Source organism: Salmo trutta, chromosome 9 (assembly GCF_901001165.1).
Source record: "Salmo trutta chromosome 9, fSalTru1.1, whole genome shotgun sequence".
NCBI classification, from domain to species: Eukaryota; Metazoa; Chordata; class Actinopteri; order Salmoniformes; family Salmonidae; genus Salmo; species Salmo trutta.
Genome location: NC_042965.1, coordinates 38,659,581 through 38,679,448, shown reverse-complemented (window position 1 = coordinate 38,679,448; position 19,868 = coordinate 38,659,581). Strand labels below are relative to the sequence as shown.

The 19,868-nt window shown below is 46.5% G+C and overlaps 1 protein-coding gene across 3 annotated transcripts in view; it reads left to right on the top strand.

The window, feature by feature from the left end:
* The window catches only part of LOC115200516 (E3 ubiquitin-protein ligase znrf3-like), a 185,544-nt gene that overhangs the window by 84,749 nt on the left and 80,927 nt on the right, over positions 1-19,868 (top strand). For all 3 annotated transcript variants that reach the window (XM_029763643.1, XM_029763641.1, XM_029763644.1), the window contains exon 2: positions 19,008-19,130. In XM_029763643.1, the coding sequence (XP_029619503.1) occupies positions 19,008-19,130 (123 nt within the window). The remainder of the gene's footprint in view (positions 1-19,007; positions 19,131-19,868) is intronic.

Genomic DNA, 19,868 nt, shown 5'->3' with positions numbered 1-19,868 from the left:
GCGCACGGGTCATTCAGACCCGTGCCAAGGCGCCTCGCTCCGGGGGGTTACCCCAGCCAAGTGCTCGGCGGGCTGCTTCCTCCACTCCCTCCAACTCCAGGAATGGAAAATAGGAATGGGGTTGCCATAACGCCGGGGGAAAGTTCCACTCGCCAGAAGTTATGCATGCTATCCGACATTAGCCAGGTGGCTTTTTAGCCTAAGCTTGGTTAGCTAGCCTCTTTGACCGCAGCGTGGTCACTTTATAATAACCAAGCAACTTAATGCTACGTATACTAAATGAGAGAGCCACCCCAGCAACTCCACCATGGGGAGGTAGGAATAGCTAGTAATAGCTAGATTGCCTGTGCGAGTCAGCCAACCCGACTAACACGCTATGCAGTCCTTGTTTAGCTGGCCTGGTCTTGAAAGTCCAAGTAGGACCGGACCCTTCCTCAACAAGTCTGGGAAGAGAGGCTAAGTGTGCTTGACCGAGGCAGGCATGCGGCGGGGGGTACCCACCGAACCTGGCTGCCCTCCCTCTTCGAGCAGCCTCCCATAACCAGCGACAGAACGCACAGGAGCTAGGTTGGGTGCAGGCTGCCATACCCCACGTCATACCCCACGCCATACCCCATGCTATACCCCACGCCATACCCTACGCCACACCCCATGCCATACCCTACGCCATACCCTACGCCATACCCTGGGAGCCATACCCCACGCCATACCCTACGCCCAGGCTGCCATACCCCACGTAATACCCCATTTCATACCCCATGCTATACCCCACGCCATATCCCACGCCATACCCCATGCTATACCCCACGCCATGCCCCACGCCATACCCTACGCCATACCCCACGCCCAGGCTGCCATACCCCACGCCATACCCTACGCCCAGGCTGCCATACCCCACGCCGTACCCTACGCCCAGGCTGCCATACCCCACGCCATACCCCACGCCATACCCCACACCCAGGCTGTCATACCCCACGCCATACCCTACCCAGGCTGCCATACCCCACGCCATACCCTACGCCCAGGCTGCCATACCCCACGCCATACCCCACACCCAGGCTGTCATACCCCACGCCATACCCTACCCAAGCTGCCATACCCCATGTCCAAGCTGCCATACCCCACGTCCAAGCTGCCATACCCCATGTCCAAGCTGCCATACCCCACGACCAGGCTGCCATACCCCACGACCAGGCTGCCATACCCCACGACCAGGCTGCCATACCCCACCACCAGGCTGCCATACCCCACGTCCAGACTGCCATACCCCACAACCAGGCTGCCATACCCCACGACCAGGCTACCATACCCCACGACCAGGCTGCCATACCCCACGACCAGGCTGCCATACCCCACGACCAGGCTGCCATACCCCACGACCAGGCTGCCATACCCCACGACCAGGCTGCCATACCCCACGACCAGGCTACCATACCCCACGACCAGGCTGCCATACCCCACCACCAGGCTACCATACCCCACAACCAGGCTGCCATACCCCACGACCAGGCTGCCATACCCTGTCATATCCCACATCCAGGAGGCTGTCATACACCACGTCCAGGCAGACAAGACATTTGCTCTGACCACCCATCCATCTCCTCTTCCTGCTCTTCGGTCCCAGCCAAGGTACCGGCCTCTGGGAAAGGAAAGTCGTCATCGGTAATTCCAGTGTAGTACGTGGCACTGTGCGCACAGGCTGGTTCGAGCGAGAGGCCGCCTGAGTGTGCTCCAAGCCGAGACAAACTACACAGAGCATAAGTATCTTTCAGAGAAATGCTATAACCGCATGACTGGGGGCATGAGCTCATCCCCGAACCCGGCTTCGCCATCGTCGTTTCGATTTAACTGAAATTCCGTTACCTAACTTTATCTGCACATTTCAGTAAATGTGTTTTTGTAAAATTATCAGCGTTAATTGTTAAAAGTAGTCTTTGTGCATAGAACTATATGGTTTGTTAAACCTTAAAATCAATGGTTACCGTGGAATTATCAGAATATTGCCATGATATTAGGTGTCCTCTCCCAGTGATCCCTCACTGAAACCTCCACACTTGTTTGCTTTCAGACGGAGCTGATGTTCAGGGGTTATGGAGAGGACGGAGCGGGGGTGGGGTGAAGCGGGATGGCAAACCTCTCAGCTTGTAACATTGTGGGATGGCTTATTTTGTGGGCTTGCCAGCTGGAGGGTGATATCATTCAAACATGCAGGCGTTTCTGAGTGGGAGGTTTGAGACAGAGACTTTGGTGCTGCCTGTCGACCTTGGCCTTAATGAAAACCATGCTTGTATTAGGCACAAATCATAACAAAGATCATCAGTAGCTTGATTCCTTGATTCACACCCCCAAAAAATCACTCTTCAAATGGCTCATCCAGATTTTCTGTGATTGAATGTTAGCCTACATAGACATTAAGAGCAATGGCATAACATTTACCAGGTCTATAAAGCCTTGTTCACACTAGGCCTTAATGTTCAAATCTGCTTTGGAGTACTGACTCTCCAAACGGCAGGTTAGAAGTGACCAAATCGGATTTGTGTGTGCCTACGGCTATGCTAGTTGTCATAGTAACAATGGTGTAGGCTGATTGGTGATGATGCTAGTGCTTCCTATCACTCATAAGTTATTTCGGAAGCTAAGGTGACAGTGCCTGCCATGGACATTTCCCGTTTGCTTTGAATGTTTAAAATCATAGTTTAAGAACACAATTACAGCCAAAAAGGATAAGATTATCCAACTTTCAAAATTAGTCATTTTTGGCTAGCCACAGCAGTCAGTTAGCTGTTTAACTTTCTAGCACATTCACTCATTTGTTTGTAAACAATTAACATGCTAGTTAGCTACCACATTTATCTTGTCAAACTGTCAACACAGTCTACCACATTTTCTTGTCAAACTGTCAACACAGTCTACTACATTTATCTTGTCAAACTGTCAACACAGTCTACCACATTTATCTTGTCATACTGTCAACACAGTCTACCACATTTATCTTGTCATACTGTCAACACAGTCTACCACATTTATCTTGTCAAACTGTCAACACAGTCTACCACATTTATCTTGTCAAACTGTCAACACAGTCTACCACATTTATCTTGTCAAACTGTCAACACGGTCTACCACATTTATCTTGTCAAACTGTCAACACAGTCTACCACATTATCTTGTCAAACTGTCAACACGGTCTACCACATTTTCTTGTCAAACTGTTAACACAGTCTACCACATTTTCTTGTCAAACTGTCAACACAGTCTACCACATTTATCTTGTCAAACTGTCAACACGGTCTACCACATTTTCTTGTCAAACTGTCAACACAGTCTACCACATTTATCTTGTCAAACTGTCAACACAGTCTACCACATGTATCTTGTCAAACTGTCAACACGGTCTACCACATTTTCTTGTCAAACTGTCAACACAGTCTACCACATTTATCTTGTCAAACTGTCAACACGGTCTACCACATTTTCTTGTCAAACTGTTAACACAGTCTACCACATTTTCTTGTCAAACTGTCAACACAGTCTACCACATGTATCTTGTCAAACTGTCAACACGGTCTACCACATTTTCTTGTCAAACTGTCAACACAGTCTACCACATGTATCTTGTCAAACTGTCAACAGAGTAGCTAACAATCAACAAGATATGCCAAATAACATTCTAAAAACCACTTGCATCATATTTGACCGTTCAGACAAGTCGCATGGCCAGGAATCACCTACGAAGGTTGTTTGAAATGTGGCTTTTTGTCTATTCAGACTGCAGGAAAAATAACTGATTTGAATCAGATAGAAGTAGACAAAGAGGAGGAAGTCTTCTTTATTTGAGAACAGAAGCCCTGGGATCCTTTACTGAGATAAGGTTACAGCAGGAGAGAGGGAGGGGAGGAGAGAGGTAGGGAGGAAGAGAGGGGTGGACATATTGGATGAAGGCAGAAATACTTGGGAAGTTGAACAGAGAGGGATGGAGGGAATGAGAACCACCCGCCCTGCTCTACCCTGTCTGCCTCTCTCTCTCTCCCTCCCCTCTTGTCGCTCCTCAAGCCCCCTTTGAAGTTATATATATATATATATATATAGAGAGAGAGAGAGAGAGAGAGAGAGAGAGAGAGAGAGAGAGAGAGAGAGAGAGAGAGATATGTCAACAGACAGATGAGTGTAAGGCGGCTTGCCACACACACCAACTGTCTGGCCCAGGGCCTGTGTTAGGTTAACCGTTCCCACCTCTGACTGTGTGTGTAAACTCAGGCTTCACTCTACAGTACTTCATAGGCCCAGTCAGTCAGAATGGTTTGGTCTCTCACTTTCATTTTCTCCCTCCGTCTCTCTCGTCTTGATCTCTGTCCTCAGTCACTGTTCAGACTGTGGAGGAAATGCTTTACGTACAACATGATTGATTGACTGGAAAACAGAGACAGAGTGAGAGAAAGAGACTGACAGACAGACTTGAAAACACCACAAGGATTAGAGCGAAAAATCAACTGATGAACTGTCAATGAAAGACAGCGTGAGTAAGAGAAGAGAGAGCGAGAGAGAGACGAGATTCCACCCTGTAAACGGAATTTGCCTGATGAGGAGAGTCTCATTTCATTCATGTGCATTTTCATCCACAGGATGCAGGAGTTGAGCAAATCCAATTGAGAAAAGGCCTGTGACTCTCTCTGTAAAATCGACCGTTTGGCAGGTGGTGACGGAGATCAAACGAGCCACACCGAAAGGAAACTTGCATGGCCACGTGTGTCTGTGGTGTGTGTAATGTGTGTGTGTGGGTGGGTGCATGGGTGTGTGTGTGTTCTTGATCAAGTTCTCTGGCCCGCTATGTGTGGGCATGTTATTGCCAGCGAGGATCCAATTTTGAGGGTGAGGTATCACTGGAGGTATGTGGCAGCTGGGGGGCCAGTTAAGATTGAGGGGATTTGATGTTTGTGTGAGTGTGTGTGCGTGACTGTGTGTGTTTTGTACGTAGTAGACTTTCTCCCACACATTTTAAAAAGATCACAGTAAGCCTTTGGATTGGGGTATAGTAAGCACAGCTCACCGACTAAATCCCCCAACCACCCCATGTAATGGGAGGATGAGCACTGAGCACATGTGCCTGTGTGTTTTAACTTGTAGACTCCTGTAGTGGAACCAGGCCTGCTGAAGAATGATCAATAACTTGATGATTTGATGATGTCACACTGGAACACACACATACGCACAGACACATTCTCTCTGTCTCTCTCTCTCTGTCTCTCAAACACGTCCTGGAACACACACATACACATACGCACAGACACATTCTCTCTGTCTCTCTCTCTCTGTCTCTCAAACACGTCCTGGAACACACACATACACATACGCACAGACACATTCTCTCTGTCTCTCTCGCTCTCTCTCTCAAACACGTCCTGGAACACACACATACACATACGCACAGACACAATCTCTCTGTCTCTGTCTCTCTGTCTCTCTCGCTCTCTCTCTCAAACACGTCCTGGAACACACACATACACATACGCACAGACACATTCTCTCTCTCTCTCAAACACGTCCTGGAACACACACATCTAAAACCTAGGTACACAGTTGGGTGAGAGAAGAGGACTGGCTAACTGCCCAGGTTCTTCTTCTCCTGTATATCTCTGTGTACATGTGAAAAGGTGCTAGGTCTTCTTGGTCTCAAAAGAAAATAGAGAAACCTGAAGCAACAGCCCTAGTGGTTAATCATTGAGCCAGACTGACATTTCCTAGAGAACATTGAGTGACTGTCTGTCGCTCTGCCAGACCGTACTGGCACCACTAACATTGTTGATGGCACTATTTTGTGATGGGTCTATTTGTGATGGAACTATTTGTGATGGGTCTATTTGTGATGGGTCTATTTGTGATGGGTCTATTTGTGATGGGACTATTTGTGATGGGTCTATTTGTGATGGGTCTATTTGTGATGGGTCTATTTGTGATGGGTCTATTTGTGATGGGACTATTTGTGATGGGTCTATTTGTGATGGGACTATTTGTGATGGGTCTATTTGTGATGGGACTATTTGTGATGGGTCTATTTGTGATGGGTCTATTTGTGATGGGACTATTTGTGATGGGACTATTTGTGATGGGTCTATTTGTGATGGGTCTATTTGTGATGGGACTATTTGTGATGGGTCTATTTGTGATGGAACTATTTGTGATGGGTCTATTTGTGATGGAACTATTTGTGATGGGACTATTTGTGATGGAACTATTTGTGATGGGACTATTTGTGATGGAACTATTTGTGATGGGTCTATTTGTGATGGAACTATTTGTGATGGGACTATTTGTGATGGGACTATTTGTGATGGCACTATTTTGTGATGGCACTATTTTGTGATGGAACTATTTGTGATGGGTCTATTTGTGATGGGTCTATTTGTGATGGGTCTATTTGTGATGGAACTATTTGTGATGGGTCTATTTGTGATGGGTCTATTTGTGATGGGTCTATTTTGTGATGGGTCTATTTGTGATGGGACTATTTGTGATGGGTCTATTTTGTGATGGGACTATTTGTGATGGGTCTATTTTGTGATGGCACTATTTTGTGATGGAACTATTTGTGATGGGTCTATTTTGTGATGGGTCTATTTGTGATGGGTCTATTTGTGATGGGTCTATTTGTGATGGGACTATTTTGTGATGGGTCTATTTGTGATGGGTCTATTTGTGATGGGTCTATTTGTGATGGGTCTATTTGTGATGGGTCTATTTGTGATGGGTCTATTTGTGATGGGTCTATTTGTGATGGGTCTATTTGTGATGGGTCTATTTGTGATGGGTCTATTTGTGATGGGTCTATTTGTGATGGGTCTATTTGTGATGGGTCTATTTTGTGATGGCACTATTTTGTGATGGGTCTATTTGTGATGGGTCTATTTGTGATGGGTCTATTTGTGATGGGTCTATTTGTGATGGGTCTATTTGTGATGGGTCTATTTGTGATGGGTCTATTTGTGATGGGTCTATTTGTGCCCAGGTCAAGAGGAGTGCACTATAAAGGGAATAGGGTGCCATTTCTGCCTAGACCCAATGGAGGAAGGAATATGACCTAGTTTGTCAGCCAGTTTGTTACTACACTAAACACGCAACATTTAAAGTGTTGGTCCCATGTTTCATGAGCTGAAATAAAAGATCCCAGAAATGTTCCATACACACAAAAAAGCATATTTCTCTAAAATTGTGTCGCAGGAAAAACTTAATGATGGTGTTGGAGACGTGTGCGTCAGTCACTCAGCCGTGGGTAAACAGGGAGTACAGGACTAGACACGCACCCCTTTGGGGCCCTCTTGTTGAGGGTCAGCGTGGCGGATGTGTTGTTGCCTACATTCACCACCTGGGGGTGTCCCTTTAGCTCAATGCGAATGTTGTCTGTAATCCATGACTTCTGGTTGGGATATGTACGTACGGTCACTGTGGGGACGATGTCGTCGATGCACTTATTAATGAAGCCGGTAAACTCCTCAATGCCGTCGGATGAGTCCCTGGGTATATTCCAGTCTGCTAGAGAAACAGTCCTGTAGCTTAACATCGGCTTCATCGGATCATTTGAGGAACTTCCTGTTCGATTTTTTCCTTGTAAGCAGGAATCAGGAGTACAGTTAGATTTTCCAATTGGAGGGCGAGGAAGAGCTTTGTATGTGTCTCTGTGTGGAGTGAAGGTGATCTAGAGTTTTATATGTGTTTCTGTGTGTGGAGTGAAGGTGATCTAGAGTTTTATATGTGTCTGTGTGTGGGGAGTAAAGGTGATCTAGGGTTGTTTGCCTCTAATTGCGCATGTGACATGCTGGTAGAAATGAGGTAAGATAGATTTCAATTTTCCTGCATTAAAATACCTGTCCAATAGGAGTGCCGACCTCTGAATGAGCATTTTCTTGTGTGTGTCACAGAGGTCGTTGAATGGAGACCAAGATGCAGCGTGGATAGTGCTCATTCTTAATCTTTAATGAAGACACTTTAACCAAAAACAACAAAAACGACCAACAACAGTCCCGTCAGGTACACTTAGACTAAATGGAAACAACTACCCACAAACCCCAAAGGAAAACAGGCTGCCTAAGTATGGCTTCCAATCAGAGACAACGAAAGACACCTGCCTCTGATTGGAAACCATACCCGGCCGAACATGGAAAAACAACACATAGAGATAGAAAAGTAGAACACTCCCACATAGAAACAGAAAACCCCAAAACCCACACAAAACAACCCCCTGCCACGCCCTGACCATTTTACTATGGCAAATGGCCTCTTTACCTGGTCAGGACGTGACAGTTACCACCCCCCCCCCCCTCCCCGACTGCACACCAAACTAAAACCCCACAAAAACAACCCTAAACAAAAATGGAGGGAAGGGAGGGTGGCCACCGTCCATGACGGCTCCTGTACTACACCCAGACCCTCCGCCAATCCTCCAGCTACGGAGGTGGCTCCGGCTCCGGGCGTAGCCCCCGTTCTGCCTGCAGATCCCTCTGCTTCTGGAACCCTGACCTGTGGATCATTACCAGAGGTTCTGGGTTGCAGACCACCGCTGAAGGCTCTGGGTTGCAGACCACCGCTGAAGGCTCTGGGTTGCAGACCACCGCTGAAGGCTCTGGGTTGCAGACCACCGCTGAAGGCTCTGGGTTGCAGACCACCGCTGAAGGCTCTGGGTTGCAGACCACCGCTGAAGGCTCTGGGTTGCAGACCACCGCTGAAGGCTCTGAGTTGCAGACCACCGCTGAAGGCTCTGGGCTGCAGACCACCGCTGACGGCTCTGGGTTGCAGACCACCGCTGAAGGCTCCGGACTGCAGACCACCGCCGAAGGCTCCGGACTGAGAGGCGTTGCCGGAGGCTCCGGGCTGAGGAGCGTCGCCGGAGGCTCCGGGCTGAGGAGTGGAGGGCGCACTGGGGGACGAGTGCGCGGAGCCGGCACCGGACGTACTGGGCCATGGAGGCTTACTGGAGGTCTGGTGCTTGCGGCTAGCACAACCCGTCCTGGCTCGATGCTGACGCTAGCCCGGCAAGGGCGGAGCACCGGCACAGGACGAACTGGGCTGTGCTGGGGAATGCGGGGTACCGTGCTTGGAGCAGGCGTAGGATATACTGGGCCATGGATTCTCACTGGAGGTCTGATGCTTACAGCTAGCTTAACCCGTCCTGGCCCAATGCTGACTCTGGCCCGGCAAGGGCGAAGCGCTGGCACAGGACGAATCGTGCGTGGAGGGTATCGTGCGTGGAGCAGGCGTAGGATATCCTGGGCCGAGGAGCCGCACTGGAGGCGAGATATGTTGAGCCGGTGCACTTTTACCTGGCTGCCGGCTAACTGTCGCACGACAACGTTGAGGAGCCTGTATCGACCGCACCGGGCTGTGAGTGCGTATGGGCGACATAGTGTGCATTACTCCATACTGCATAGCTCTTCCCTCTGTGTGTCTGCTCCGTCGTGCCCTTTCCGCCAGTCCCTCTCAGGGTTCCCCCTGACCTAGCCAAACTCCCCTTATGGGGTTGCCTCTTCACCTCCTCAATTGGAGGATACAACGCCTCGTAATACGTCGTTCCCTCTTAGCTTCTTCCAGTTCCTCCTTCAGGCGCTGGTACTCCCCAGCCTGGCTCCATGGTCCCTTTCCATCAAGGATCTCCTCCCACGTCCATGACTCCAGGTACCTCCTCTCATGCTGCTTGGTCCTTTTATGGTGGGTAGTTCTGTCACAGGGGTCATGGAATGGAGACCAATATGCAGCGTGGATAGTGCTCATTCTTAATCTTTAATGAAGACACTTTAACCAAAAAAACGACCAACAACAGTCCCGTCAGGTACACTTAGACTAAACGGAAACAACTACCCACAAACCCCAAAGGAAAACAGGCTGCCTAAGTATGGCTTCCAATCAGAGACAACGAAAGACACCTGCCTCTGATTGGAAACCATACCCGGCCAAACATGGAAAAACAACACATAGAAATAGAAAATTAGAACACTCCCACATAGAAACAGAAAACCCCAAAACCCACACAAAACAACCCCCTGCCACACCCTGACCATTTTACTATGGCAAATGGCCTCTTTACCTGGTCAGGACATGACAGTGTGCTTATGGCCCTATACAGCTTGTTGAGTGCGGTCTTAGTGCCAGCATCGGTTTGTGGTGGTAAATAGACAGCTTTGAAAATATAGATAAAAGGTATCTTGGTAAATAGTGTGGTCTACAGGTTATCATGACCTCAAGACTTTCTTAATATTGGAAATCGCGCACCAGTTTTAGTTAAAAAGAGACACACATCACCCCCCTTGAGCTTATTTGATGCTGCCCTTTTGTCTTGCCGATGCATAAAAAAACAGCTAGAATATTATTCACGTCCTTGTTCAGCCACAGTTTCATCAGAGTGCCCGTACGTCGGCCTCTATTGCTTTCTCTTTCTCTTCAGAGTGTCGGGGGGAGGGCCTGGTCCGAGGTGAGCAGTATGTCCTGCTCCGACTGACCCTTGAAGTAGAAATCTTCATCCAAATCAAGGGTAGTGATCGCTGTTCTGATGTCCAGAATCGGTTTTCGGTCATAGGAAACGATGACAGAAATATTATGTACGAAAAAAGTTACGATCAATGCCAAAAAGCACAGAAAATTGGTCCGGAACTTGTAAAACGGCTGCTATACATTCCAAAGCCATTCTTCCTAAAGACTGCAAGTCCCTGTGCTGATCTGCTCTGTGAAATGTTTGTAGGCGTGGTTTGATATTTTGCTAATACCAAAAATAGTTTTTTTGAACCTGACTGTATATTTCATTCTGGGATTAGAGAATAAAACAGAGGTTCAAGTTTGTAATGTCTCTCTTTCGCTCTAAAGGAAGGTAGAGAGTTTGTTGTTTGGTTGGAGAGAAGTAGTGGAAGCTAGAAAGCCTTGTCCTGCCTTGAGTTTCCTCCTCCTTCTCCTGGTCTACTTTCTCCTGCTGGTCCTCCTCCTGCTCCTCCTTCTTCTTCTTTCCTCTTTCTCCTCTTTCTCCTCCTCCCCCTACTCTCGCTAGCTGTTTCGAAACCTGTCATGTTCTTCCAGGTAGGGGCTGTATAGCATGCTGTTACCCAGACAAAAAATAATGTGAAGCGACTGAACGTTTTGGGGGTTGGGAGAGGAGGAGGTGGGGGGATGTAACCAGGGGCGCCCAGCGATTGTGAAAAGCTAAGGGTGGGGGGAGTGGGTGGATCTGAGGGGTAGAGGGTGGGGGAGGGTCTGAAGTACTTGTGTTGGATGATCAAAGGAGGAGTGAATTGTGCCACTGACAGAGAAGAATGGTATGGATGGTGTGACTTGAATTTAGTAGATAGTTAGCTATCTAGCTAAGTGGTTAGCTTCTTCCAAAATCAAGTTTCGCTTGATAACACCAAAGAATCCCCTTCTGGATCAAGAACCTTGCTGTCTAATATTGTTTTGTACGTGCAGCAAACTGTGAGTTTTACTGAGTTACTTGTATAATTTTATGAGCTGGGATTTCTGTCCTGCAAATAGTTTAGGTCAGAAACTATAAAATGTTTGCAGTGCGCTAGTAAACATTTAGTTAGCATTCTCTATGGGATTGTACATGTACTTGTTAGCATTGCTAACATTCGGATTACAATAGCGCCCCTTGTATTCAGTGACGGTACTACTTGATATCCCGGTATGGCACTGTTTGAGTCCATTTTCTTCTGTTTGGTGCCTAGTGAATACGAACCAGGTGTTTACCGTTTTTTCTGTTGGCTGTAACAGGAGCATGTAGAGTGTTGGCTGTGTAAGGGGATACCCATGTGAAAGACTGTCTCCCCTTGGGGCGGGCAGGGTATAACTAGAGATACCTGAGAGAAGATGGGAGGGAAAGGGGTGGAGAGGATGGGGAGAAGATAAGGGAAAGGAGAGGAGGATGAGGGGAGAGGAGTAGTAGGGAGGGAGAGGAGAGGAAAGGAGAGGATGAGAAAGGGGAGGAAAGGATGAGAAAGGGGAGGAGAGGATGGGGAGAAGAGAAGCAGAGGAGAGGAGAGGAGAGGATGAGAGAGGGGAGGAGAGATGGGTTGTGAGGAGAAGAGAAGACTGAAAGGAGAGAGGGTAGGAGCGGAGGGAGAGGTAGACGGAGAGGAGAGGATGAGAGAGGGGAGGAGAGATGGGTTGTGAGGAGAAGAGAAGACTGAAAGGAGAGAGGGTAGGAGCGGAGGGAGAGGTAGACGGAGAGGAGAGGATGAGAGAGGGGAGGAGAGATGGGTTGTGAGGAGAAGAGAAGACGGAAAGGAGAGAGGGTAGGAGGGGAGGGAGAGGGAGAGGAGAGTAGAGGAAAGAGGAGGGGAAGGGAGGAGAGCAGGGGAAGGGAGGAGTGGAGGTAAAGGGAGGAGAGGAAGGGAAGGGAAGGGAGGAGAGGAGGTGAAGGGAGGACAGGAAGGGAAGGGAGGAGAGGAGCAAAGCAAAATGGAGCAGTGAAGTGTCATGGTGGGCAGTGCTTTTCCCAGCGAGGGGATAGAGGGGCTAGAGGGGATAGAGAGGCTAGAGGGGATAGAGGGGCTAGAGGGGATAGAGAGGCTAGAGGGGCTAGAGAGGCTAGAGGGGCTAGAGGGGATAGAGAGGCTAGAGAGGCTAGAGGGGCTAGAGGGGATAGAGAGGCTAGAGGGGCTAGAGAGGCTAGAGGGGCTAGAGGGGCTAGAGGGGCTAGAGGGGCTAGAGGGGCTAGAGAGGCTAGATGGGCTAGAGAGGCTAGAGGGGCTAGAGGGGCTAGAGGGGCTAGAGAGGCTAGAGGGGCTAGAGGGGCTAGAGAGGCTAGAGGGGCTAGAGGGGCTAGAGAGGCTAGAGAGGCTAGAGGGGCTAGAGAGGCTAGATGGGCTAGAGGGGCTAGAGGGGCTAGAGAGGATCGAGGGGATAGCTGCTGGAGCACATGACGAGCTCTGCTGTTTCTGGACTGTGGGCGTGTGCATCGAAACTGCGACCCACTTCACTAGAGCACCAAAACATTAGCACCAAATCTCTCATCCGAACCCAGCTCAGTTACAATCCCTCCTTCAATCAAGTCATGATGACCAACCTCCCAACCTCTCTGTAGCAGTGTAGCAGCAGTACTGATGGAGGTAATGGTGGCGGGTGAGGGCCAGCCTCTAAAACAACAACACTGCCCACATCAACAACAGGAGGTACTCTGGTGTGCTGGGAGAGGACCAATACAATGGAACAGTGTTTCAGACCTTAGACGCAAGCAGGAAGGGAGGGAGGCAGGAAGGGAGGGAGGCAGGAAGGAAGGGAGGCAGGCCGGCAGAGAGGCCGGCAGAGAGACCGGTAGAGAGCCAAGCAGAGAGCCAGGCAGAGAACCAGGCAGAGAGCCAGGCAGAGAGGCTGGCAGAGAGGCTGGCAGAGAGCCAGGTAGAGAGCCAGGTGGAGAGCCAGGCCGAGAGCCAGGTAGAGAGCCAGGTAGAGAGGCAGGCCGGCAGGCAGAGAGCCAGGCCGAGAGCCAGGTAGAGAGGCAGGCCGGCAGGCAGAGAGGCAGGCCAGCAGGCAGAGAGCCAGGTTTCCCTAAAAAATTGACAAAGAAAAAAAGAATTAAAACATATAAAATCATTTATCTTTCATCTCCATGTTTCATAATTTTCCTTCAATTTCCAAGAGATTGAATGTATCTCACTAGAGAACAGCACCCCTCTGTCTCTGTATGTGTAACCTATCTGATGCCGTATGGTCAAAAAGAGTATGATATTGTTGCCTCCTGTAGTGTTGAATGCAAGAGAAGCCTGTGAGCATTTGGCCTCCCTTGATAAAAAAAAAGTATAAAATAATAGCCAATCAGCGTTGAGCTAAACTGAGTGAGCTCAACTGTGAATTGTCCTTACCGCTTGTAAGTACGCATTTCACGGTAAGGTCTACACCTGTTGTATTCGGCGCATATGACAAATAACATTTGATTTGATTTGATGTTGAAATGTTAAAGTTGAAATGGTAAAAATCTGTTGATTTCAGTTTGTAAAGTGGATGAGTTTAGCATGATGATTAGATGATCTCTCTCTGTCTCTATCTCTCTCACTTTCTCTCTCGCTTTCTCTCTCTCTCTCTATCTATCTCTCTCTCTTTCTGTCTCTCTCTATCTCTCTCTCTCTTTCTGTCTCTCTCTTTCTGTCTCTCTCTCTCTTTCTGTCTCTCTCTTTCTGTCTCTATCTCTCTCTTTCTGTCTCTCTCTATCTCTATCTCTCTCTCTCTATCTCTCTCTTTCTGTCTCTCTCTATCTCTCTCTCTCTTTCTGTCTCTATCTCTCTCTATCTCTCTCTCTCTATCTCTCTCTTTCTGTCTCTCTCTATCTCTCTCTCTCTTTCTGTCTCTATCTCTCTCTGTCTCTCTCTATTTCTGTCTCTCTCTATTTCTGTCTCTCTCTCTCTGTCTCTCTGTCTCTCTCTCTCCCTCTCTCTGTCTCTCTCTCTCTCTGTCTCTCTCTCTCTTTCTCTCTCTCTCGCGCTCTCTCTCTTTCTCTCCCTCTCTCTCTTTCTCTCTCTCTCTCTTTCTTTCTCTCTCTTACTCTCTTTCTCTCTCTCTCTCACTTAATTTGCCTTTGAATGCAAAGATTTTCTGCATCTCTGTCTGTTGTGAAACATCTATTTTTCGTCCCCAGTTTTCTCCCCTGAGAAAAAAATATATTTTGTTGACAACGTCGCTAGCTATTGTTGTTTTATCAGGAGTTCTGCTTCTCAGAAAACACAGCTCTGCTTCCTTTGCTCAGAATTCTAAGTTACCTGAAACGCAACACTGAAATGGTGTGTGTTTGTGTTTGTATTTGTCTGTATACTTAAGTGTGTGCGCTTTAGCAAGTGTGTGTGTGTGTGTGTGTGTGTGTGTGTGTGTGTGTGTGTGTGTGTGTGTGTGTGTGTGTGTGTGTGTGTGTGTGTGTGCCGTTAATGTTCAGATAGTGCTCTACCTTAAATGTCCCCAGGCTCTTGATTTCTCAGATTCAGCATCTGTGGTTCCAGTCTGCCTCTAGACAAGTAATGATAGAGACAGAGAGGTGTTTGCGTGGAAAATCCAATGTCTCTAGCACATTACATCCTTCAGGAGGGACAGAAAAGCAGGACTTCAAAGAGACAGAACACTCAAACAGCACAGCACACTTTGTCAGCATTCCTTTCCTATGACACACCATGGCCATCTTGGGCTATTTGCATTTAACCCCCCAACTCTAGACTCACACACACACACACACACACACACACACACACACACACACACACACACACACACACACACACACACACACACACACACACACACACACACACCCTCCAAATCTCTCAGGTCACTGGGCCGACCCCCTGGCCTTTTCGCGATGGAGTGACAGACAGTCCTCCTCTCTGAATACCCTTTTCAATGGTCCTGCTGCAGGTCCACACAAACACACGCACACACACACACACACACAACACACACTGGCCTGCTGCACGCATAATCCCAACCCAAGGAGCAGCTCTCTCCCAAAGCGATGAAGTGGGGTTCAGAGGTCAGGGCAGGGAGAAAAGGTGGTCAACCTTTGTCTAAAGTGGTTGAATCATATTGTGGGTAATTGGAAAAGAAGTGGAACCCTCTTTCTTTTTACAGTCGAACAGATGTGGACAGTTCACTCTGTTGTTTTTTCTCCTGCTGTAGTTGCTGTGGTTTCATTTTGTGGTGGTTTGGTTCAGTGAGTTTGATGGCCTAGCTACCACAATCAGTGTAACAGTGAGGTCAGTATGCTTCCTGTCTAAGAGGAATACCTCAGACATACACATACCTAGATAGGTCACCAAACCAGACATTTTGTAAGAAAGAAAATTGGTGAAATTGAAACTGAAAAGGACCCAACCCTCTATTCCCTCTACAGTGTGCTACATATGACTACTTATAGGGCTCCGGTCAAATGTAGTGCACTATAAAGGGAATATGGTGCGATTTGGGATGCAGACATTTGGTTTATTGAGCCCCCTGCATAATCACAGAAGAGAAACCCTTAAGTAAAGTAGCTAAAGAGCTTTTTGAGGTGACATCTCACCGAGATATAGAAATACAGCTGTATAGGTTGAGTGGCAGGTGCCTGGCAGGTAGAGTGTAGAGAGCCTGGCAGGTAGAGCTTAGAGAGCCTGGCAGGTAGAGCTTAGAGAGCCTGGCAGGTAGAGCGCAGAGAGCCTGGCAGGTAGAGTGCGGAGAGCCTGGCAGGTAGAGTGTAGAGAGCCTGGCAGGTAGAGCGCAGAGAGCCTGGCAGGTAGAGCTTAGAGAGCCTGGCAGGTAGAGCTTAGAGAGCCTGGCAGGTAGAGCTTAGAGAGCATGGCAGGTAGAGCTTAGAGAGCCTGGCAGGTAGAGCGTAGAGAGCCTAGCGGTTAGAGCTTAGAGAACCTGGCGGTTAGAGCGTAGAGGATGCCAAGGGTGTGCAAAGCTGTCATCAAAGCAAAGGGTGGCTACTTTGAAGGATCTCAAATATAAAATGAATTTTGATTTGTATGGGCTAGCGTCCCACCCGCGGTACACACTATCAACAGCCAGTGAAATAGCATGGCGCGAAATACAAAACAGCAAAAATCTCATAATTTCATTTTCTCAAACAATCAACTATTTTAAACAATTTTAAAGATAAACTTCTCGTTAATCTAACCACATTGTCTGATTTCAAAAAGGCTTCACGGCAAAAGCATAAAATTATATTATGTTAGGACATAAACTTCACAAGAAAAACCACACAGCCATTTTCCAAGCAAGGACATGCATCACAAAAACCAAAAATACAGCTAAAATATTCACTAACCTTTGATGATCTTAATCAGATAGCACTCATAGGACTTCATGTTACACAATACATGTATGTTTTGCTCGATAAAGTTCATATTTATATCCAAAAAACCCATTTTACATTGGCGCATGATGTTCAGAAAATGTATTCCCACCAAAACTGCCGGTGAATGAGCACATCAATTTACAAAAATACTCATCATAAACGTTGATAAAATTTACAACAGTTATTGAAAGAATTAATGCAACCGCTGTGTCAGATTTTAAAATAGCTTTACGGAGAAAGCACATTTTTCAATATTCTGAGTACATAGCTCAACCATCAAAGCAAGCTATACAGATACCCGCCAAGTTCTGGGGTCAACTAAACTCAGAATTAGTATTATAAATATTCTCTTACCTTTGCTGATCTTCGTCAGAATGCACTCCCAGGACTCCTACTTCCACAAGAAATGCTCTTTTTGTTCGAAATACTCCATATTTATGTCCAAATACCTCCGTTTTGTTTGTGCGTTCAGATCACTATCCAAAGGCATAACGCGCGAGCGTAAATCCAGACATGAAAAGTCAAATAGTTCCATTACCGTTCATAGAAACATGTCAAACGTTGTTTATAATCAATCCTTAGGGTCTATTTAACATAAATCTTCGATAATATTACAACCGGACAATAGCGTATTCATTACAGAGGAAAAAGAAGGAGTGGCGCGACAAACGTGCCCGTGCAGTAAACAACTCACTGGTCCCAGGCATTCCACTCATTGACTGAGCTCCTATTTTCTGCCCAGTAACAGGAGAAGGATGAAACACGTTTCTAAAGGCTGTTGACAGCCAATGGAAGCCTTAGGAAGTGCAACGTGACCCCACAGACACTGTAGTTTCGATAGGGATTCAAAAGAAGAACTACAATTCTCAGATTTCCCACATCCTGGTTGGATTTTTCTCCATTTTTTGCCTGCCATATGAGTTCTGTTATACTCACAGACAGCATTCAAACAGTTTTAGAAACTTCAGAGTGTTTTCTATCCGAATCTACTACTAATATGCAAATATTTGACTCTGGGCCCGAGTATTAGGCAGTTTACTCTGGGCACGCTTTTCATCCGAAAATGAAAATACTGCCCCCTATACCTTAAAAAGTTAACACTTTTTTGGTTACTACATAATAATGTGTTATTTCATAGTTTTCATGTCTTCACTATTACTCTACAATGTAGAAAATAGTAAAAATAAAGAAAAACCCTTGAATGAGTAGGTGTGTCCAAACTTTTGACTGGTACTGTATATATTTACAAAAAATGTGTATGTGGGATTGGAAATGACGAAATTACATTGATATCAGCCACAATATATCTGCAATATTAAAGCTGATCTGCCCCTAAAAAATAAACAAATAAAAATATATATGCTGTGATATTAACCCTGTGCTCTGTCGTGGGTGATATTATATATATGCTGTGATATTAACCCGGTGCTCTGTCCTGGGGGATATATATATATATATATATATATATATATATATATATATATATATATATATATATGCTGTGATATTAACCCTGTGCTCTGTCGTGGGTGATATTATATATGCTGTGATATTAACCCTGTGTTCTGTCGTGGGTGATATTATATATATATATATATATATGCTGTGATGTTAACCCTGTGCTCTGTCCTGGGTGATATATATATATATATATATATATATATATATATATATATATATATATATATATATATGCTGTGATATTAACCCTGTGCTCTGTCGTGGGTGATATTATTTATATGCTGTGATATTAACCCTGTGCTCTGTCCTGGTTGATATATATATATATATATATATATATATATATATATATATGCTGTGATATTAACCCTGTGCTCTGTCGTGGGTGATATTATTTATATGCTGTGATATTAACGCTGTGCTCTGTCCTGGGTGATATTATATATATATATATATATATATATATATATATATATATATATATATATATATATATATATATGCTGTGATATTAACCCTGTGCTCTGTCCTGGGGGATATATATATATATATATATATATATATATATATATGCTGTGATATTAACCCTGTGCTCTGTCCTGTGTAATATTATATATATATATGCTGTGATATTAACCCTGTGCTCTGTCCTGTGTAATATTATATATATATATATGCTGTGATATTAACCCTGTGCTCTGTCCTGGGTGATATTATATATATGCTGTGATATTAACCCTGTGGTTTCCCTCTGTTTTAGATGCATCCGCTGGGGCTGTGTAACAACAATGATGAGGACGACCTATACGAGTATGGCTGGGTGGGAGTGGTGAAGCTGGAGAAGCCTGAACTGGACCCCAGCTGCCTCACTGTCCTGGGAAAGGTGAGCAACACATCTCTTGTACATAGGTACATGATGCTGTGTGTCTGGGTAAGTGCTGGATATAAAACCTGGCCCCCATGTCAAGTACCTCAGACTAGGAGTGCTGACCTAGCATCAGGTCCCTCCTGTCTTGTTACATACCAGTAGAGAGAGAGAGAGACTGCTCCAGAAAACAACCCTCCACCACATCCTGTCAGGTAGATTCAGCCTGACTGTGAAGACAACTTGTTTCTCTTCTTAATTAAAACATAGTATTATTTATCTCTGATCCCTGGTTGTCAAGGGAGCTATTCGTTCACGCTAGGATGGGTTTGTTTTGTTTTTCAACTCCTTCCCTCCAACAATGAGAAGAGAGGAACTTAATCCTTCACTTGTCTCTCCCCCTCTCCCTTCCACCCCTCTCTCCCCTCCACCCCGCCGTCTCTTTACCCAGAACCCCCTCTGGAGTCCAGAGTGGTATTTTATCAGGGCTTTAATTAAGTGTCCATCCTAATGGAACATACCACTTGTCCCTGAGGGACAGGGGGAGGCTATGGTCTCATTTATCCTGAACACGCCTGGCCTGTCCTTCCCAGTGACAGGAAGAGGGCAGCCATTGAAAGAGAGCTCCTTGAAGCCGTATCGACATGCTTATGGATGGGGCACTTTCTCTGGAGGCCGCGGTTAGGGGTTGGTTAGCGCTCAGCGCTAGCTAACGAGTAAGGCAGAAAAGAACAGAATACGCAACACATCAGGGCT